Genomic DNA, 19,128 nt, shown 5'->3' with positions numbered 1-19,128 from the left:
CCAAGGATAATGAGGAAAGAATTCTACGTATCTATTCATCTCTTTCCTTTCTTACCCTACTCCTGAGTTAAACAATACCTGGAGCATTGCCCAGGCCACGGTTCCTAATTACGGTCCCTCCAAGTTGCCAAGGCAAAGCCTTAATGATCCCCGTGGACTCGGGCACTGTGCAGGTTAAGGTAGGACGTGGAAGAAGAGGGGTCCTACCTGGTGTGACCTCCTTAACTGCCTTGCCAGACGTGGAAATCCTGCCGGGCACCAGCCAGCGTTTGCTTTTCTGTCATGCTCAGGGTGGATGGTGGCCCAGCAGGGCCTCCTGCTCCACCTCCCGGGACAGGATCATTCAGCTCAGCGCACTCCCAGAAAGCCACGGCCCACTTTCCCTTGGGAGAGAAACACTGATTTGACGCTGCCCCCGTTTCTAACTAAGAACACGTAAGATGGCTGGGGAGGTGTGAGGAGAGGTGGAGGAAATCAGCGTTTTGAATGTTTTGATGCAGGAAGTGCTCATTTTGAGGCTTAGAAATTAAGTGTCACGTTTGGCAAACAGATCGGCAGCTACTCTGGCCCTGTGTCTACTAGAAGAGAGGCCCTGAGTGTTAACCACTTTCCATCTACAGAAAAGAGTGACACAAAGTGTTACTTCCCTGGCCTCTCTAAAGCTTGTTTATTTATCTGTAAAATGGGAGGTGCCATTTATTTATCTGTAAAATGGTACCCACCAAATAGGGACATTCTGGGAATTAAGTGGGATGAGGAAAGGACGTATAACCAGTGCTCAGTAAGTTGTAGCTGTGATTATTGTCAGTGTGTTGTTCATTCTCAAATACAGTTATGGCCGTGCACACTCACATACACATTCAGAAAACAGTATCTAAACCACATTTTTGTAAAAGGCTTTAATTGTGGGTGCAGAATACAGCCTAAACACCTGCCAAAAAGATTTAAGATTTTCTTTGCAGAAAGTTCCTCCATGTTCAAACACACAACGGTTCATCTGTCATTTGGTTTGCTCTGGAGACATATATGGAGCACTCAGATATTCCAGACTATGTTGGGTGTGTGCGGCTGCTTCTAGCAGGACGTATTCCCTTCCCCTCTGTGTCTCACTTTTCTTAAGTAAAATGGATAAAGGAACAACTCTTATTTCTTGATGTGCTAAAAAGTGTTGAGAGATAGTGGCCCAACTGAAGGAACTGTGGGACTGTACTCTTGGGAGTCCTGGCTTTCTGGTGCCACCCAGGGGCAGACGCACACGGCCATTCAATTTCCTTGTCCATTGCCCTTAAGAAGCACACTCAACACGACCGGCAATTTTCTTAGAAAATCGTGCTCTCTGTTTTGGCTTGGCGAACACCAGTGCCAATTCAAATGTGCTAGAGGTGGATTAATCCCTCTAGCACCCAATGGTCCAAACTGGCTTAGTGTCCTTTGCTGCAGTGGTTGCAATTTCTTGAGAGCCACTGTGTGGTGGATTTACTCATACGTACAAAGGGAGGAAAAGCCAGAAAACCCAGTGGCACAGGCTCGGGGACAGGGACCTGAGAGTGCTGCATGTGCTCCTGTGTCAATCAGAGCAGCTCCTCCTGATCGAGAGCCCAAGAGTGGACAGTCCCTCAGCCAAGTGGACCCTGTGGCTTCTGGACAGCATGTGTCCTGACTACTCAGTGCTGGTGGTTCTGTCTGTCCCTCAGGCTTTTGTCATCGCCATCACCTCCGACTTTATCCCCCGCCTCGTGTACCAGTACTCCTACAGTCACAACGGGACTCTGCATGGCTTTGTCAACCACACCCTCTCCTTTTTCAACATCAGCCAGCTGAAGGAGGGAACGCAGCCGGAGAACTCACACTTTGACCAGGAGGTTCAATTCTGCAGGTAAAGTAACCGTCAGGCTAGATCCAATAATTATCTGGATGACCGAGAATTACAGTTGTGTGCCACATAGAGACGTTTCAGTCAGTGATGAACCACTCATAGAACAATGGTCCCGTAAGATTGTGCCGTATTTCTGCTATACTTTTTCTATCTTTAGAGACACAAATACTTACCACTGTGCTCCAGTTGCCCACAGTATTCAGGGCAGTCACATGCTGTGCACGTTAGTAGCCTAGGAGCTGTAGGCTAGACCTTCTAGCCTAGATATGCAGTAGGCCATACCACCTAGGTGTGTGTAAGTGCATTCTGTGGTGCTCACATAATGACAAAATGGCCTGAAGAGCATTTCTCAGAACATACCCCATTGTTCAGTGACGTGTGACTGTTTCTCCTTTTCTTATCTCCTGCTCCCCCCATCATAAGTCAATTTCAATGAATCAGCAAATATTTGTTGAGCGCCTCTTGTTAGATGGTATGGGACAGACAAAGAACTATACAGCCTTGTCCTCACCATCCAAGGGGTTTATGATCTGGTGGGAAGAAAACAAGCAGAACAGACAGGAAAGAGTAGATTACTCCATGATCATATGAGCGCCGTGGGTGTTCAGAGGAGGGGGGACTGTTGGGACTAGGATGGAATGGCTGGGACTCCTTAAGGGGCTGCTGGAGTTGGAGGACGACAGGGAGAGCATTCTAGATGGGGGTCAGCACGGGCAAGTCACAGGTGGGGTAAATGCGGAATGTTGGTGATGTAGTTAGCAAGGAGAGTGCTTGGATGACACTAATGGGGACCGATACAGGAAATACCACATGTGCAGAAATTCCGAGGGCAGTACAAGCCAAAATGTTGTTGAATTTGAATAGACGGGAGGAAGTACATAATGGGAAGTTCCGAAATCTGACAGGGATTTTAATGCGTGCAATAGGAAGATACTGGCCTGTTTAATGTCAGGGAATGATAAGATAAAAGGTAGGTTTGGGAAAAGTGATCCGGTCTCAGAGAGGAAGGTGGGGAAGCTGGGAGAGTCAGGGAGGCAGCTGGGCATAGACACGAGCCATTCAGGCATAGACCAGGGTGGTGGAAGAAACCAAGAAGAAGGGAGAAGATGAGCCATTTCATATAATAGGTTGCAAAGCTGGTGACAATAGACATGGGAGAGGCCGAGGTAAGAATGTCTCCAAAGTTTGGGCTGAAGTCAGGGGACTGAGAAATTGTGGTTCCACTGACAGGGACAGGGAAGATGCTAAGGCTAAGAGATTCTGACTTTATGGCAAATATGATAAATTTAATAATAATTTCAATCATGTTATATTTAAAATGATGTTAGGAAATCCAAGAAATAATTTTCACCTGACTCCTAGACACACTAAACTGGAAATCTGGAGTGACCCAACTTAGCGTCATGATTGAAGGTCACCACAGGGTCACTGAAGCCAAGAAACAGAAAACTCTCTGCTGCTATTCACCCAAGGGGGCAAATAAAGAGAAGAAGAGCAGAGAGGAATAATTTATTTAACCCTTTGTACCCTGGTTAAATGGTACTCCCAATAAGGCTCATATACCTCATATATTAACAAAACAGAGTATTTACCACAATAACAAAACCTAGAAGGAGGTATTGTGGGACCAATGTAGGGTTTTCTCGGAACATCCCCAACAACGTCTGCTGTAAAAGCTGCTGAGGTCTCTATAGAAACAGCGGTGTTCCAGCTGTGCCTTGCGTTCCCACAGGGCACACCTTGGTGCCTGGGTCAGCCATTCGTGAGACAGCTGCTTATGAGACCACCGACGAGAGAGGACTAAGTGGTATTCCCAACTCAGATGGTGGAGCGAAATCCAATCCATGGTTTAAACAGAAGGGTACTCTGGCCCAGGAACAACAACTTCAGGGTTCAACTGTAGCCAACCAAGAAAAGATGAAAAACCAGGGACCAGACCCAAGAATGGACGAATAAATTTACTCACAGATAACGACTTGTATCAGCCTAGATGTTGCAGGGTTTTCACATCTGGGGCGATCAAGAGTTTGACTGTTGTACTGAAGTCATATTGCAGGCAGGGTTGCCACTAGACCACGCCCTGCCCAGGGGCTCTGTGTGTGCCTGGCATGCTAGACTGTCTGTCCGTGGTGTGGAGTTTGGTCTGCAGATCCGAAAGATGTAGTTCCATGGTACGGAGAGTCTGGGCCAGCTCTAGGCCTTTTCTAGTAGCATCTAGGTCTGTTCTATGAGAGTCCATGAAGCCAGTCAACATGTTTGCATTAAACAAACAGTCACTGAAAAGTGAGAATTACAAAATCAGTTTTATACCTGGAATCGTAGAAATCATCTTGTTGCAATTCCTCATTTCTATGTAGAAACAAACAGTCTTAGAAAACTGAAGAGTTCTTTAAGAGTATAGAGGTTTCTAGTGACAGACCCTGAACTACAGCTCACACCCATGCAAGGGTGCAGGTCTTCACCTCCACGTGACTTGCTGTGTGGGGAAGCATGGCTCACGCTACCTGTGTTCTTAGTCAGTCTGGAAGTACTTGTCTATCACAGAGCACCAAGAATCTGACCTTGCCCCTCCCCCTGACCATTGACTCTTCCACTAACACTTATGAATACGCTTTCCCGATAAATCAGTGGCTTAACCAGCTTCAACGAGAAGGGACTTTAATGGTGCCTATAGCGCAAGCTAAAGGTAGGTTTAAAGGTAGGCAAGTTTTCTTTTAATCGAGTCTGCCCAAATCCAGTCTTTCTTCATCTCCCAACTCTACTTGGGTCAGTGTGGACTGTGTCAGCAAGCTCCGCATGACTGCCAGCAGCCCTATCGGGAAACCAGGGAACGAGCACCACTCAGCTGCCCAGGACGCCAGGGTCATGAGTATGCGTGGATCTGGTTGAGCTTTCTTGTATCTGCCTTCAAAGTCACTGGATTTCCATCTGGCTGTACGGCTCTGGTAGCCTCCTCTCCACTGTTTCTATCCTGTAAGTAGGCAGGATTATATGGCTGGCTGGTGTAGGAAACATACTTTATGATTCTGCCAAGAAAATTTATTTGCAGAAAACAAATCATCCCAAGATCAAGCTGAAATGACTTTTGGAGCATCCATCATTTTCCCTACTCTCAGTACCTGTGAGGATCATAGGCTCATTATGCAGATACTTTTGAGACCCTACTGTAAGCGTGGCATCGGCTACATGACAGTGAGCAAGACACAGTGCCGCCCTCAAGAAGTCTAAATGGCCTAAATGGAGCAGATGAGTAAGTAAACAAGCAATTATACTATAGCTCGAATAATTTACAGTAGGGTAACTGCCACAGGAGCCCTGAGAAAGGAGGCCCTGCACCTAGCCAATCCAGACGTCAGTGCTCAGGGAAAGTTTCAAGGGAGACGAAGCCTGAAGGATGAACAACGCAAGCGTGGCCATAGAGATCATCTCGTTAAAACTCCTTGTTCATATGGCCACACCGGCGTGGCTGGTAAGCAGGGGTGGGGAGGGTGGTGGGCAGTGTGGCAGCAGGCTGGGGTGTCAGGTGGTGACAGAGGTCCAGGGAGAATGCTGTAGCCAGGGAGATGGGCTGGGGTGAGAGGGATAAGCCATGGAGAAGAGCCTGGAAGGAAAAATGAAGGCCAGGTCAGGGAGAGCAGCTGGTCTGCTGAGGTATGTGGGGTCTCTCTTAGGGCAACAGGGTACCACTGAGGGGCTCATGGAGGACGGTGACGACACCAAGCTCTGACTACAGCGTGAAGAACGTTGGGTTTCACTGAGGGTTACTTTTACGATAAAGACGTGCCCTCGTCTGAAGTGCAGGCAGGTGTCTGGAGGGTAGGGTCTGCCTGTGATCTAGACATAGTACATCGAAGAGGTGTGTTTTGGGGGCTACAGTCTCTGGATCGATAAGGCTGTGGATGGAAATCTCCACCTTGTGTGGGTCCTGCCACTGCATGCTGTGCCAGCTTGTCTGGGTCCGTTCTTTGGAGATTCGGAAGGTGAAGGCATCACGCCCGCGGGTGTCTTTCTAAGCCAGGAGCTAAGACACCTGAGATACGAGAGGGAGCGGGATGGGTGGGGGGAGAAGGAGAAGGAAGAGGAGGAGGAAGAGGAGGAAGAAAACGAGGAGGAGGGACAGTGATGGAGAAATATTGTGAGAAACAGAGATAACTCTTAAGCTAGCCGCAGAGCCAGGGTTTAAAACTGCTTCCATGGTGGGAAACGAAGTTTGCCCTGGTTTTCTGGCAAATAGCGTTGGGAACTCAATGACCCTTCTTATTCTTAGCTTTCAGTGACCTCTGGAGATAAATGTGGTCAAATAAAACTGAGGTCTCGGGCTCCAACCCAGCCTGGCCAGGGATAGAGGTATCTTAAAAATAGCAGTGAAAGTTAGGGCAAGTCTCCGGCTGCCCGTTTGAGACGCGTTCCCAGCATTTCTGGAGCAGCGTTTGCCTCGGCAATGTGACTGCCCCGGCACGGCCGCTCCACAGACAGCCAGCCCCGTGACGTCAATCTGCCGGCATGATTAGCGGCCATTTGACAGGGTCGAGGGGCCACCGCATCCTGGAGGACGGATGCGGGCTTGGCCTCCTGGCCCAGCTGGAAGGGAGCGGAGGGTCTGGTCCCAGAGCTGGAGGAGCTGCCTGGGCGTGGCTGGGTGGGGTCTGGCTGGCGGTGCTGAGCATCCAGAGCGGCATCCGTGCCTGGCTCCCACCAGCTTTCCCTGCAGGTCGCGAGCGTCCACACCCACGTCCTGGGCAGAGTCTGAAGAGGTGAGCTCCCTTCCAGCCCTGGCTGCTCCTGTCTGCTCCCTGCTGAAACCAGAGGCAGAGTGGCTTTTCCGGGTATTGTTCTTCTGATCTTTGTCAGCCGCTGCCTTGACATGGTCCTCATTAGTTCCTGATTGCTGCCGGTACTGCTTTCCTTTGTGAAAGGCCAGTTTCAGAAGGCAGCTTTAAGAGCTCAGATGGTATGAAAATATTGTATGTGATTGTGTTCACATTAATATGACATTAATTTATACTAGGGCTATTTAAAAAAGATTTTTTTATATGCCACTGTTTGGAGTTAAAAAATACATTTCATAACTGATTCACTGTATAACAAAAGCTCATCAAAAAGCCACTACCGATAGTTGATGACCAATCCCTCAGTGGGTTGCTTTAGCCCACAGTGATTTTGTTTTGTGATGAGTTGTGGCAGATGTCACCAGCACTGGTCACCTTGAAAGTGAGGACAGGATGGGGACATCTGAGCCAGGAGTTTCTCTCTTCCCTCTCTAGACCTCGGTTTCCCTATCTGTAAAAATGGGAGATTTGGAATAAAGAATCTTCAAAGGTTCTTTTCTGCTTTTTAAAAAATTCATACATATTTAATGACACACGTAAAATATTAGTCTATTCTGACACAAAGTTTAGACGTGCCAGGTAACCACTCCAGCTCTGTTCCGCCTCCACCCAACCCCTGCCCAGCCCTAGGCATCTTCCCTACGGAACACGTGGCACTTACATGGGAATCTTTTCCAGACATTTGTCTGTTTGTTAACATAGTCTGAGCTTGTATTTTAAGGTATTGTTTCATGGGTTTGTTTTATAATAATGAAATACATTCTGAGTTAATGGGAACCTTATTTATCACACTGAGTTGAATTTATACTCAATGTAATTTTTTGCAAAGTTAGAACAATCTAGATAAAATATTAATATAATTTTAAAGCTAAAATATAATTTTGATTTTTATACCAGTTTCTTTTGTTATATGAGTCTGTCCAAGTTAACACTTTGTTTGAAATTTTGTAATTTTGTTTGAAAGCTTAGTATAAAAATGTACTTGGATCAACTGAATATTGCCATTAATTACATTCTTCTTTTAAATCATGAACTTCTTTATTATAACAGTGATTTCACAGACACGTGCTGCATATGGATATAAAAGGAAAAGAAATGTCTCTCCTCTTGGCCCCAACCTCCAGCCATTTACTCTTGGAAGAAACCATTGTGTTAATTTTCTGTGGAAGCCTCCAGAAATCACATTCACATGTATCATCTTGTTTAATTCTTACTATATCTTCCTTTAACATTCAATGTACAGACACACACACGCACACACACGCACACACCTATTCATCTATTCCTGGTTGAGGGTCCTTTACGTTCTTTGCACTGGGTTACACGTTTTGGCAGTTCCACTTTATGGTTCATGACGCCGAGGTTCAGAAATGTGAACTTACTCTGGGCAGTTAGTAAGCAGCACAGCCCCTCCAAGTGCAGACTTGGTTTTTAGACATTCTAGTTGTCTCATTATTGAAAGTCTCTCCTTATTAGAAGACTCAGGGGAACTCTCAAAATTAATGTTAAACCTCAAGGAAAATGAAGAAGGACCAGAGGGGTGAGGGTGACATCTAGGAATGCCCCTAAAATGGTATCCCTGAGGCTAAATCCCTGCTTCCCTCTGGGAGCCACAGCCAGCAGATGCAGGAAGCCAACCTGTATGCGGCTGCACCCAGTGCTGTGACCACTCAGTGGGACTTTGGGGGTCCCAGGCTCCCCGAGCCAGGGGAGCAGGCCTGATGTGGAGCCCAGAAATGGGCCAGAAGTTCTACTGCCCAGGTTGCAGGGCCTCCACCCAGCAGCCTGCAGCTTGCCCATGTCACGCTGGTTACCTAAACATGGGTCCCGAGAGAAGCCCCATGCAGTTGTGTCATCGGCTGACTCTTTGATCTGCATCAGTATCATGGAAAACCTGGAGCATTTAGTGCTTGAGTGCGCAAACATCCTCCTGGAAAGCCAGGAGGAACTGGAAGCAGTGGTCTATGCGCTCTGCCCTCTCTTAACAGAGGAAGTGTATTTCACAAGTAACCCTCAGTAAAATGAGAAAGAATAGCTCCTATGTATTGGGTTCCTCTGATGTGCCAGGTAGTGTGCTGAGTCCTTTGTGTTGACGCCACAGCTTCAGAACCACTCTGTGAGATGGAAAGTTCTGGCCTGTTTTGTAGATGAGGACACTGGGCATCGGAAGATTCGGTAACTTGCGGGAGGACAGAACTACAGTGGTGGAGGTGGCATTCAAACCCTCCCCTGCTGACTCTAACACACAAACTTGTGTCAGTGCTAAGCTCTGGGCTTAGGAACAAAACACACCGTTATCACAGTGGTGGGAATGATTAAGTCCATCTGCCACTCTCTCTTTTATGAACATTTGTGTTCTTAAAGCAATTTATCTCTTTACTTAGTGTCTTAGTTACTTAGCAAAAACATTTGGCAAGCCTGACTTCTTAAGGTGAAATTGAAAAACAATTAAGAAATCTAAACTTACATTGGGTTGTAAACAACCAATCATTTGCCTGGTAGCAGAGGCTTACTGGAATCAGTGTTTTTCAAACTGGTTCATTAGTGAATTATGGTTCATTAGTGAATTATAAAATCACTTTAGTGGGTCATGATCAGCATTTTAAAGAATAGGAAGGGGTAGGATAGGATAGAATGGAAAAGAATAGAATAGAAAAATATCAGTGCATTGCACACAGAAAGGATAAGTATGTTTTGTGTACTCTTTATTTCAATAATATATATTTATATGTGCATCCATATAAAATATATTTCTCACTGTAAGTCATAGTTTTTAAAAGTTAGCTTTGGAAAGAGAAATGTGAACAGATGCATAATTCATTAAATTGCTCGTTGTTCTTTTCTGTGGCTCAGCTTGCCCTTAAGTTCCTAACAGAGCTGCTCTTCGCCTGTCTGCGTAGACGCGTTTTCAAGTGGAGTTTTCTGGACGGATCTCTGTGTTAATCTTTCCCCAGATCTCCTATTAGATAGATGTGCCTGTTAGATTCAAAACATGTTTTGGACGCTCAGGGAGGGCAAAGTGACATTTCCAAAAGCTGTGGTGAGTTAGTAGCAGAGGTGGAACCAGAATTAGATTATTTATGGATTCTTTTCAGACTGGAAAAAAGAGGGGTGAGCAGTGGCTTTCATGCCAAGGTCAGCGAGCAGCTGTTCCCTCCTAGACGGAGCTAGAGAATGAGACATGGACTTGCACTGCAGCAGGAGGGATGGGAGGAACCTGGGGAAGGATTTCCCCATGGTGAGGAGCGTGTGCGTGTGCGTGTGCCTGTGTCTGTGTGTGTGTGCATGTCATGGTGAGGAGCGTGTGCGTGTGCGTGTGTGTGTGTGTGCATGTCGTGGTGAGGAGCGTGTGTGTGTGTGTGTGTGTGTGTGTGCATGTCATGGTGAGGAGCGTGTGTGTGTGTGTGTGTGTGCGTGTGAGCGCATGTCCTGGTGAGGACCGTGTGCATGTGTGTGTGTGCATGTCATGGTGAGGAACATGTGCGTGTGCGTGTGTGTGTGTGTGTGCATGTCATGGTGAGGAGCATGTGCGTGTGTGTGTGTGCATGTCATGGTGAGGACCGTGTGCGTGTGTGTGTGTGCATGTCATGGTGAGGACCGTGTGCATGTGTGTGTGTGCATGTCATGGTGAGGAACATGTGCGTGTGCGTGTGTGTGTGTGTGTGTGTGTGCATGTCATGGTGAGGACCGTGTGCATGTGTGTGTGCATGTCATGGTGAGGACCGTGTGCATGTCTGTGTGTGCATGTACACATGTGGGGGGGCACCCTCCTCTGGAGGTCTTGGGAGGAGTGGGGTGACCTGCCTCTGCCATGGGGTCCTTTCTAGGGGCAACAGGAGGACAGGTGAGTCTGGGTTTTTCCCCACCCCAAGACGTCCCTATGTATTTGGCCACACTCTCCCTCTCTCCGGTCGGCAGGGAGAGCCTGGCGCTGGCCGCGTTTCTGTCCTCAGCCACGGGTAGCTACGGTGACTCCCGGGCTGCTGTGCTGGGCTGCAGTTAGCGCTGCCTTTTCATCCGGATGTCAAACCCAGCTCGAGACAGCTGTGATCAGCTGTTGGGAGAGGGGAGCTGGGCGGGGAGGGGGCAGCTCCTGGCCACTCGCCAAAACCTAGTCGAGTGCTTTGTGTCCACTTCTCAGATTGTCTCCCTCTGTCACCGACTCTGTGGCTGTGCCTCGTCTGTCTTTGTGTGTGCATTTCTTCTCCTCTTCCTCGTTTTCTTTTTCTTCTCCCATCTCCCCTTAGACAACTGGCAGCCACCATGCTTTCACATGGAGCTTTTAAAGCAGCTGGGTCATTCAGAGCAGGGGGAGGGACTGAAGAGCACCCAAGTCTGAATCCCCCAAACTGCAGCTCTTGACGAGGTGCCCTGGGGTTCCAGGCCAGACTCGCCTTCTCACCTTTACTCCATCTCTTACGGCTGTGAGCCTCGCGTTCCTCCAGTGTTACCCGGGGTGATGATGCCTGCTTGCAGACATTGATGTGAAAACTAAATGCAAAACCTTCCAGAAAAGCCCTCTGCTCAGGGATTGACACATACTGCATGTTCTCCCCAGGCAGGGTCCCTGCCTTCCTCAGCAGCCACACACACTGCTTGGTGGCCTGACACCACTCACTTCTTCCTGCAGCCCAGGACTCATTTTGCTTTTACTGAGTATCAAAGATTTGTTGAATTCCAGGAAAAAAAACCATTGCATGAGGGGTCATAGCTCTGATCTCAGCCCTTGTCATTTTTCCAGGCTTAGAAAAAATGTGAGTCTGAGAATAGGAGCTAGTTTTAACATGAATTCTGGAATGGGGGTGAAAAGGCAAGAGTGAGGGAAACTCAGGGCTTCTCCATAGGTCTGAGAAATAGGCAGGAGCCCATGGCAGGTGTTGACCCTTTGCTTTTTAAATCACACGGACAGATCAGGAAGATGGTTAGCAAAACAGAACCTTGGCTGCCTATGAATATTACCAACTCTCCCACTCTGAATTCACCGGTGTCCAGCTCGGTCTGGACCAGCCTTCCTTTGGTGCAGGCATGTAGCCAGGCCGCAAGGCCAGCACCCCTGGTGGCCACGGTCCTGAAGCCCAGAGGAGAAGCCCAGGATTGCCAGCTGCTGCCTGCGTCTTCACAGAGCCCCCGGGCAGCAGAGTGCTGCGGGAGGTGTCTGGGGGTCCCCGCTGCTCTCTAAGAGCCCACAGGCTGCTGGGAGCCAACTTGGACCACTGGCCTGGGCTACTGTCGTGATCCCTGGGCTGCTCTGGGCATAGAATCCTGCCAGCAGAGGAAGCTTTGGAGGATGTTGTGGAGAATAGGAAAAAGACGTTTCTAGGCTGACGTTGGCCTTTTTGGAGTTTAGTCCTTTTATTCCACAGACATTTGCTGCTTGGGCCATGGATTCCTCCCACTGCCCCTATTTTCCAGGTCAGAGCCAAGGGCTCCCCTGATGCCCCAGCCCTTGAGGTGTCACCCAGAGAATTACCACCCCGTTTTCCACCTCCTCCCAATCTTAACACCGCATTTCTCCTTGGGCAGGTTTAAGGACTACCGAGAGCCACCATGGGCCCCGAACCCGTATGAGTTTTCCAAACAGTACTGGTCCGTCCTGTCCGCCCGTCTGGCTTTCGTCATCATCTTCCAGGTGAGCTGTTCAGACAGGGAACAGCCTGTCAGAATCCAGGCTGCAGCGGAGGTGACTGTCGTGACTCCCTGCATGCTCCCGCCTCCAGGTTTCCCTGGTACTCTGTGACACACGGGGCCTTCGAGGGTGGCAGGCACGAGTGAGTGCTCCCTTCCCGAGTGAGGCAGGAGGACTCTCAGGAGGGCTTCCTTTAATGGATGGAGTTTGCAGAAAGAGAATAAAACAGAGAGTAAGGTTACGAGACAGATGTGGAGTAAGTTGCCGGTGGAGGTAGATTCCCTTTCAAACCTAAGATGAAGAAAGGAAAGTGGGAAGAGCGATTGAAACCAGAGTCTCGGCCCCGACGCCAACAAGCAGCCCAGTCTCATCTCTGCAGCAAAGAAAGGGCTCGAGTTCTGAGCCTTTCTTCCTGCGCTCTCGGCTCCCTCCTTTGTTAGTGCTGTTAGCACGGAGACATCTGGTGGGAAGGGCCCCCAGAGCCATCGAGCCATCCCTGAATGAATAGCAAACTCGAGCCCGGTGATTCCTATCTCGGACAATAGCCAGGGCTCCAGTTGCATCGCTGAGATTCTCCGAGCTCCAGGGCCCCCGGTTCCCACTCTGGGGCCTGGCGGGCTTCAAGCAGGGCCCGGAGCATAAGCCCAGATCCTTTTCTCTTCGGCTCCCTCAGGCCTTTGTACTCCCTGAAGGCGGATCTCTGGAGGGCTCTAACGTATCCTGCCCCCGACCCCAGCCCAGGAAGTGCAGAAGCCCATCGGCTAGTCTTTCACCTGAGGGGACAGCCATTCTCCCCCTGGAGAGATGAGGAGATACGTTTGAGAGCTTCGGCAGACACCCCCTGCTGCCCCACCCACACGAGCCGCCTCACTTTCCCATGTCACGAGTCACATGTCACTCACCCATGAGGAGTGGGCTCAGGGGGAGAGTGTATGACTGGATGACGCAGCTCCCAAGCACCTAGGTGCAGCACCCTGAGGTGCCAGAGCCTCTGGAAGCAGCAGTCGGTCCCTGAAGTCTTCCCCTGAGTCCCCAGGAGCACTCACTGTCCTCAGGATCCCAGAGGGGAGAAGGCACATGAGCGTGTTACTGGCACCTAGAGAGGAATATCACTGTGGCGGGGTGTGCAGGGTAAAGACGGGTGCAGGGTGGCTTGGGGAAACGAATGAGAACCAGATCCTACAAACAGCTGCATTCACTGGGCCGTGCCAGGCACTCTTGTCACATACTCATCTCCTCAAAGAGAAAGTGCTCCCAGGAAAAGGGAGTCCGCCTACCTGTGTGCACTGGGAAGGACACGGCTCAAAAGGAACGGAGCCCGTTGCAAGTGTGCACAAGGGGCCGGACTGATGGAGGGGCCGGGTGCGGGTCCCCCAGGCCAGGTGAGCTGCGGTGGCCGCAGTGACTGAGAGCTGTGCACATGCATGTGAGCTGCGGGTGGGCTTGGCAGGGGCCAGACGTCCGTGCAAAAGGCCACAGAGGGAGCCCGGTGGAGGGAAGAGAGGAGCAAGGGCACAGGGACAGCCCAGGAGAGGACACTGGGCTTCATGGCCACTTCCCAGGAGGCTCTGGAGCAGGGAGAGCCTGGAGGCTTAGAGGCCGAGAAGCAGGACAGGACACAGGGCACACTCTGAGGTGGGGGCACTGCAGTCCTGTGGAAGAGCAGCTGGCACTGCCGGAGCCTCGCTCTGTGCCGGGCACTGCCGCGGACGTTTTACATGCTTTAACCATGCAGTCCTCACAGCCACTCGGGCGGTGGCGCTGTTCCTCCTACATTTTATGAATGAGGACACCGAGGTACAGGTATGCTGACTGGTCGAGGTCACCCGGCTGGTAAGTCGCAGAGCCACAGTTAACACAGGCGCTCTGCTCGGGGGCCAGCACCGCCAGGCCAGGCCTCCCCGCGCAGCCCCTTCTCACTGTCCCTTGCTTTCGGCAGAACCTCGTGATGTTCCTGAGCGTCCTCGTGGACTGGATGATCCCAGATATCCCCACGGACATCAGCGACCAGATCAAGAAAGAGAAGAGCCTGTTGGTGGACTTCTTCCTGAAGGAGGAGCACGAGAAGCTCAAGCAGACAGACGGGCCGGCCCGGAGGAGCCCAGGCATGAGCGAGCACGCCAGGAGCCGGGCCCCCAGCTGGGCGCCCTCAGGCCGCAGCCAGCCGGGCAGCGCGGTGTCCTCGGGTTCCCAGCACACCAACGTGTGAGCAGCGCCGCTTCCTAACCACGGGGTGTGCCGCCCGTCTGCCTGGGCCTGCTGGAGTGGAAAGGGAGCATGTGCGAAAGCAGAGAGAGAGAGAGAGAGAGAAAGAGAGACAGCACAAGGGTAGGAAGGAAGAGAACATGCTGCTGCTCTGAAACCTGCTTAAGTTTCCTTTAGGTCCTCTTTTAAGCTAAATCCTTCTGGGGGATTGGAACCCCACTGGGGTCTCTCCACCCCAGAGTTCCCAGACACCAGGAGCCTTCCTCTGTTCCCTCTCGTGCTCCACCGTCTTCTCCGACAACCTCAGGCTGTGAGAGAAGTGCAGTCTGGGTCACCATCCCCTCCTGCTGACACCAAGAGGGAACCTGAGTCACTTGCGGCAGGGTTGTCACAGCCTCCACCGGTGCAAACTAAGTTACAGGGCTGATTGCTGCGGCCACTGGACCCGATGGTGAGGAGCGAAGGTCCAGACCTGGCCTTGTCTCTAGTCCATAGCACACGGACGCTCGGAGCTAAATGCAATTAACCATTATTTTATGCAAGTTCAGATTTAAAATAATAAAATAAATGGAAACATTCTTTATAAAGATGCATCTCTTGTCTTTGATGGTTTGTCCCTCTCTTCCCTCCTTCCATCTTTCCTTCCTTCCTTCTCTCTTTTTCTCTTTCCTTCCTTCTCTTTCAAATATCTTTTGAGCTCCGACTATACACCAGCCATTGTACTCAGACTGGAGATCGAGCCGAGGATGAAACAGACAAAGTCCCTGCCTTGTGGAGCTTGCATTCTGAGGACAGTGAGCTAATGCATGTGTAGTATTTTAGACAGTGATACATGTGATGGGGAAATATAAGATAGGACAAGTAGACAGGAAGTGTGAGGGCACAGGAGGTGAAGTGCTACTATTTTACATACAAATTGATGACACACCCAAGATGGTGAAGAGGTCACATCTTGCAATACTAAATAATCAATTGGTAGCACCTTCCCAGAGCTCTATGGTGAGAATATTTTCGTGTATAGTTGGAAGCAAAGGCCATACATCACTCATCCTTGCTGTTCACACACGTCCACCCCACCTACTGCCCAGAAACCCATGGCATGGTCACTTCATCCAGACCTGTTACCAGTTCCTTGCAGGTCAGTCTGACTGAGTCCAACTTACTGCCTGAATAGGAGCTGTGAAGGGGTGGGGTGTGGGGAGTCAGACTCCAGAGGAGCAGTGAGAGTCCTTGTTCTGACATTTCAGCACACCTGGTAATGTGAGGGCCTGTATGTGCTGGTCTGCTCACCGCTGCTGACCGCCATAGTTTCTGGTTTCTGACTGGGCACATGCAGTGTGGCTCTGACTGCAAACCCTTGCTCTGGAAAGTGGCCCCTTCTTTTATGGGGATAATAGGGCACAGACGCAGATCTTGGTGAGAGCAGCAGGCAGTCATGTTCCAGGCCGCTCATGTACACATGATCCTACAGTCAATTTTAATTACAACACATCTCAATATTGGAACTTACCATTTAAGCCTAGATTCAAACTACAGCAGCATAAAAACACTGCATTGTCTTACAACGGGCTTCACCTCATTTGGGGAGAGTGAGGTGACCAGTGGGAGTGAGATTTCACCAAAGAGCATCATGACATGGAGATTCCAGGCCCACTGAAAGGAGGGTATCCCCAGGAACTCTACCAGTGTGGGTGGCCTTGATGTTTCCAGGAAGCAGTGACAGTCCAGAGTCAAAGGCTGCCCCCTCCACTAGATGGACCACCTTGGCACCAACAGAGCCATGCCCTAGCCCAAGCCCATTGGCTGCTCATGGCTGGTTCAGGAACCCATCTCTTTTTCTTTGTCTTTTTGTTTGTTTGTTTCTTAGAGACAGGGTCTTGCTCTGTTGCCCAAGCTGGAGTGCAGTGGTGCCATCATATCTCATGGCAGCCTCGAATCCCTGGGCTCAAGCGATCCTCCTGCCTCAGCCTCTTAGAATGCTGGGATTACAGGCATGCCTGTCCCCTTCTTTGTCTGTTTTAAATTAAAAGAAACATTTTTTCTTCTTTTTTTTAATTTCAGCATATTATGGGGGTATAAAAGTTTAGGTTATGTATATTGCCCTTGCCCCCCCAGCCCCCTGAGTTAGAGCTTCAAGCGTGTCCATCCCTAGACAGTGCGCATCGCACTCATTATGTATGTATACACCCATCCCCTCCCCCCATATCTGCCCGACACCCAATTAATATTATTCCTGAATGTGCTCTTAGGTGATGATCAGTGAAACTAGTTTGATGGTGAGTACATGTGGTGCTTATTTTTCCATTCTTGGGATACTTCACTTAGTAGAATGGGTTCCAGCTCTATCCAGGAAAATATAAGAGATGCTATATCCTCATTATTTCTTATAGCTGAGTAGTACTCCATGGTATACATATACCACATTTTATTAATACACTCATGTATTGATGGGTACTTGGGTTGTTTCCACGTCTTTGTAATTGTGAATTGTGCTGCTGTAAACATTTGGGTGCAGATGTCTTTGTAATAGAATGTCTTTTGTTCTTTTGGGTAGATGCCCAATAATGGGATTTCTGGATCAAATGATAGGTCTACTTGTATCTGTTTAAGGTATCTCCATATTGCTTTCCACAGAGGTTGCACTAGTTTGCAGTCCCACCAGCAGTGTATGAGTGTTCCTGTCTCTTTGTATCCACGCCAATATTTATTGTTATGGGACTTTTTGATAAAGGCCATTCTCACTGGAGTTAAGTGATATCTCATTGTGGTTTTGATTTGCATTTCCCTGATGATTAGAGATGTTGAGCATTTTTTCATATGTTTGTTGGCCATTTTTCTGTCTTAAGAAACATTTTTATATGATCATAAAAGTTAAACTTATACACCAAGAAAGATTCAGACAGTCCAAATAACAATGAAAAAATAAAGTAACCCATAACCCCCAAATCTATAATCAACATTGACAATTACTGTGTCTTCCGGACTCTGGTTCCCACACACACATTTGTTTTTTTAATTACAAGCATGTTATATATGCTGTCTTGTAATTTTTTTTCACTTCATGTATCTCATCAATCCTTTCATCCCAATAAATACAGATTCATTCATTTGGAAGTACATACCGAGCCCCTCTGATGTGTCCGGCTCTCTGCTAGGCACTTGGCATGTCACCCAACAAAACAAAACTCATGCCCTCAGGAGCTTATGCTCTGTGGGAGGGTCAGAGAGACAGATAAATAGTGGGAATAAACTACACAGTACTGGACGGTGATCAGTGCCATGGAAAAAAGAAAAAGAGCAAAGTAAGTGTGATCGGTAGTGGGGACAGAGGCTCCATTTCATTTCCATCATGTACATGGGCCTTTGGCTTTGTTCTAATCCTGCCCCGCCCCCACCCCATCCTGCTAACTGATCAGGTGTGCAAGCTTGTGTGGCCAAAGCATACACCCTCTGGACCAGGTCAGACTGAGCCACCTGGTGTGGTCCAGACGGCATGAGGAAGGAAGGTCTAATCTGACCGTGAGTGGAAAACACATACTGTCTTTCCTCTGCTTTCACACCACAGCAGTCGACTCACAAGGCTTTTTGACCTCTGTGTGTGCGTATTCTCTCTCTGCACCAACAACCAGTCAACTCCGCAGCAGACACCAGCTGGGGGTCCTCTAATTCAATTCAATTCTGACACTGTTTTCCTGGAGATGGTCCCACAGACTGCCCTCCCGCCTGGCATTATTCTAGCACACAAGCCTATTTCTAGTATGGAAATAAATAGTTTAATATATTGGTTTATTTTGAGTTCATTTGTGTTCCTATGGTATATATACAAGCACATACATTGATTTGCAAGAGCATTTATTTTGTGTAATCATAAAAGTGATACGTACCCATCGAAGAAGATTTAGAAAATGCAAAAAAGTAAAATGTCAATTAAAATGTTCAAATGACCTGAAATTTTACCTCTAGGAGATAATTTAGAATCAGTGTTTTTTCTATTCATGGATTTCCACGGACAGTCGGGACCCTCCGCGCACACTCACTTTCACACTCAGTTGATAGAAAAACACCCACGGGCCTGAGGCGGAAGTTATCACGAAGGCTTAGTGGCCACACAGCACCTGCCACGGAGTGGTCGTCCATCTTCCCTTCCGAAGAACAAAAATACATAGAATCCACTTGATGGTTGGTTTAACTACATAATCTCGAGGGTATTTTCTTCCTGTGCTCTTTTTTCTTCCTGCTCTCAAAAAGAAGAGTGTGAGATAAGAGGCGAGACTTTCCCTCACGTGCCCCCTTCGCAGATCTTCCAGATCGGCACAGTCTCCTATAAATCCGTGTACGAAGGAATCGCTATTCTCAAGAAGGCTTACAAGACGCAGAAAAGCGTCACTGAATTCCTGCCCAATAAGATGGCCATGATTTTTCTATACCTAATTTTGCTTTTCCGTAAGAGAAATAGAAGTCATTTGTTTTGCTGCTCCTCCAGCACAATATTCTAACCTGGTAAATACATTAGCCATCGTTAAGGAAAATAGAAAGGGAATGTACAGTCGGCCTTCTGAGTGGTCATAAATGGTAGGAGATTCCACTAGGCT

The 19,128-nt window shown here is 48.8% G+C and overlaps 1 protein-coding gene across 1 annotated transcript in view; it reads left to right on the top strand.

The window, feature by feature from the left end:
• ANO2 (anoctamin 2) overlaps positions 1-15,073 on the top strand; it is a 346,649-nt gene extending 331,576 nt beyond the window's left edge. The window contains exons 21-23 of the mRNA XM_069489336.1: positions 1,695-1,876; positions 12,229-12,334; positions 14,271-15,073. Of these exons, the coding sequence (XP_069345437.1) occupies positions 1,695-1,876; positions 12,229-12,334; positions 14,271-14,540 (558 nt within the window). The 3' untranslated portion in view covers positions 14,541-15,073. The remainder of the gene's footprint in view (positions 1-1,694; positions 1,877-12,228; positions 12,335-14,270) is intronic.
• The last annotated feature ends 4,055 nt before the right edge of the window (positions 15,074-19,128 follow it).

This window comes from Eulemur rufifrons, chromosome 16 (genome assembly GCF_041146395.1).
Source record: "Eulemur rufifrons isolate Redbay chromosome 16, OSU_ERuf_1, whole genome shotgun sequence".
Classification (NCBI taxonomy): domain Eukaryota; kingdom Metazoa; phylum Chordata; class Mammalia; order Primates; family Lemuridae; genus Eulemur; species Eulemur rufifrons.
Note: the sequence above shows the minus strand (reverse complement) of the source record. Positions and strands in the feature narration are given on the sequence as shown.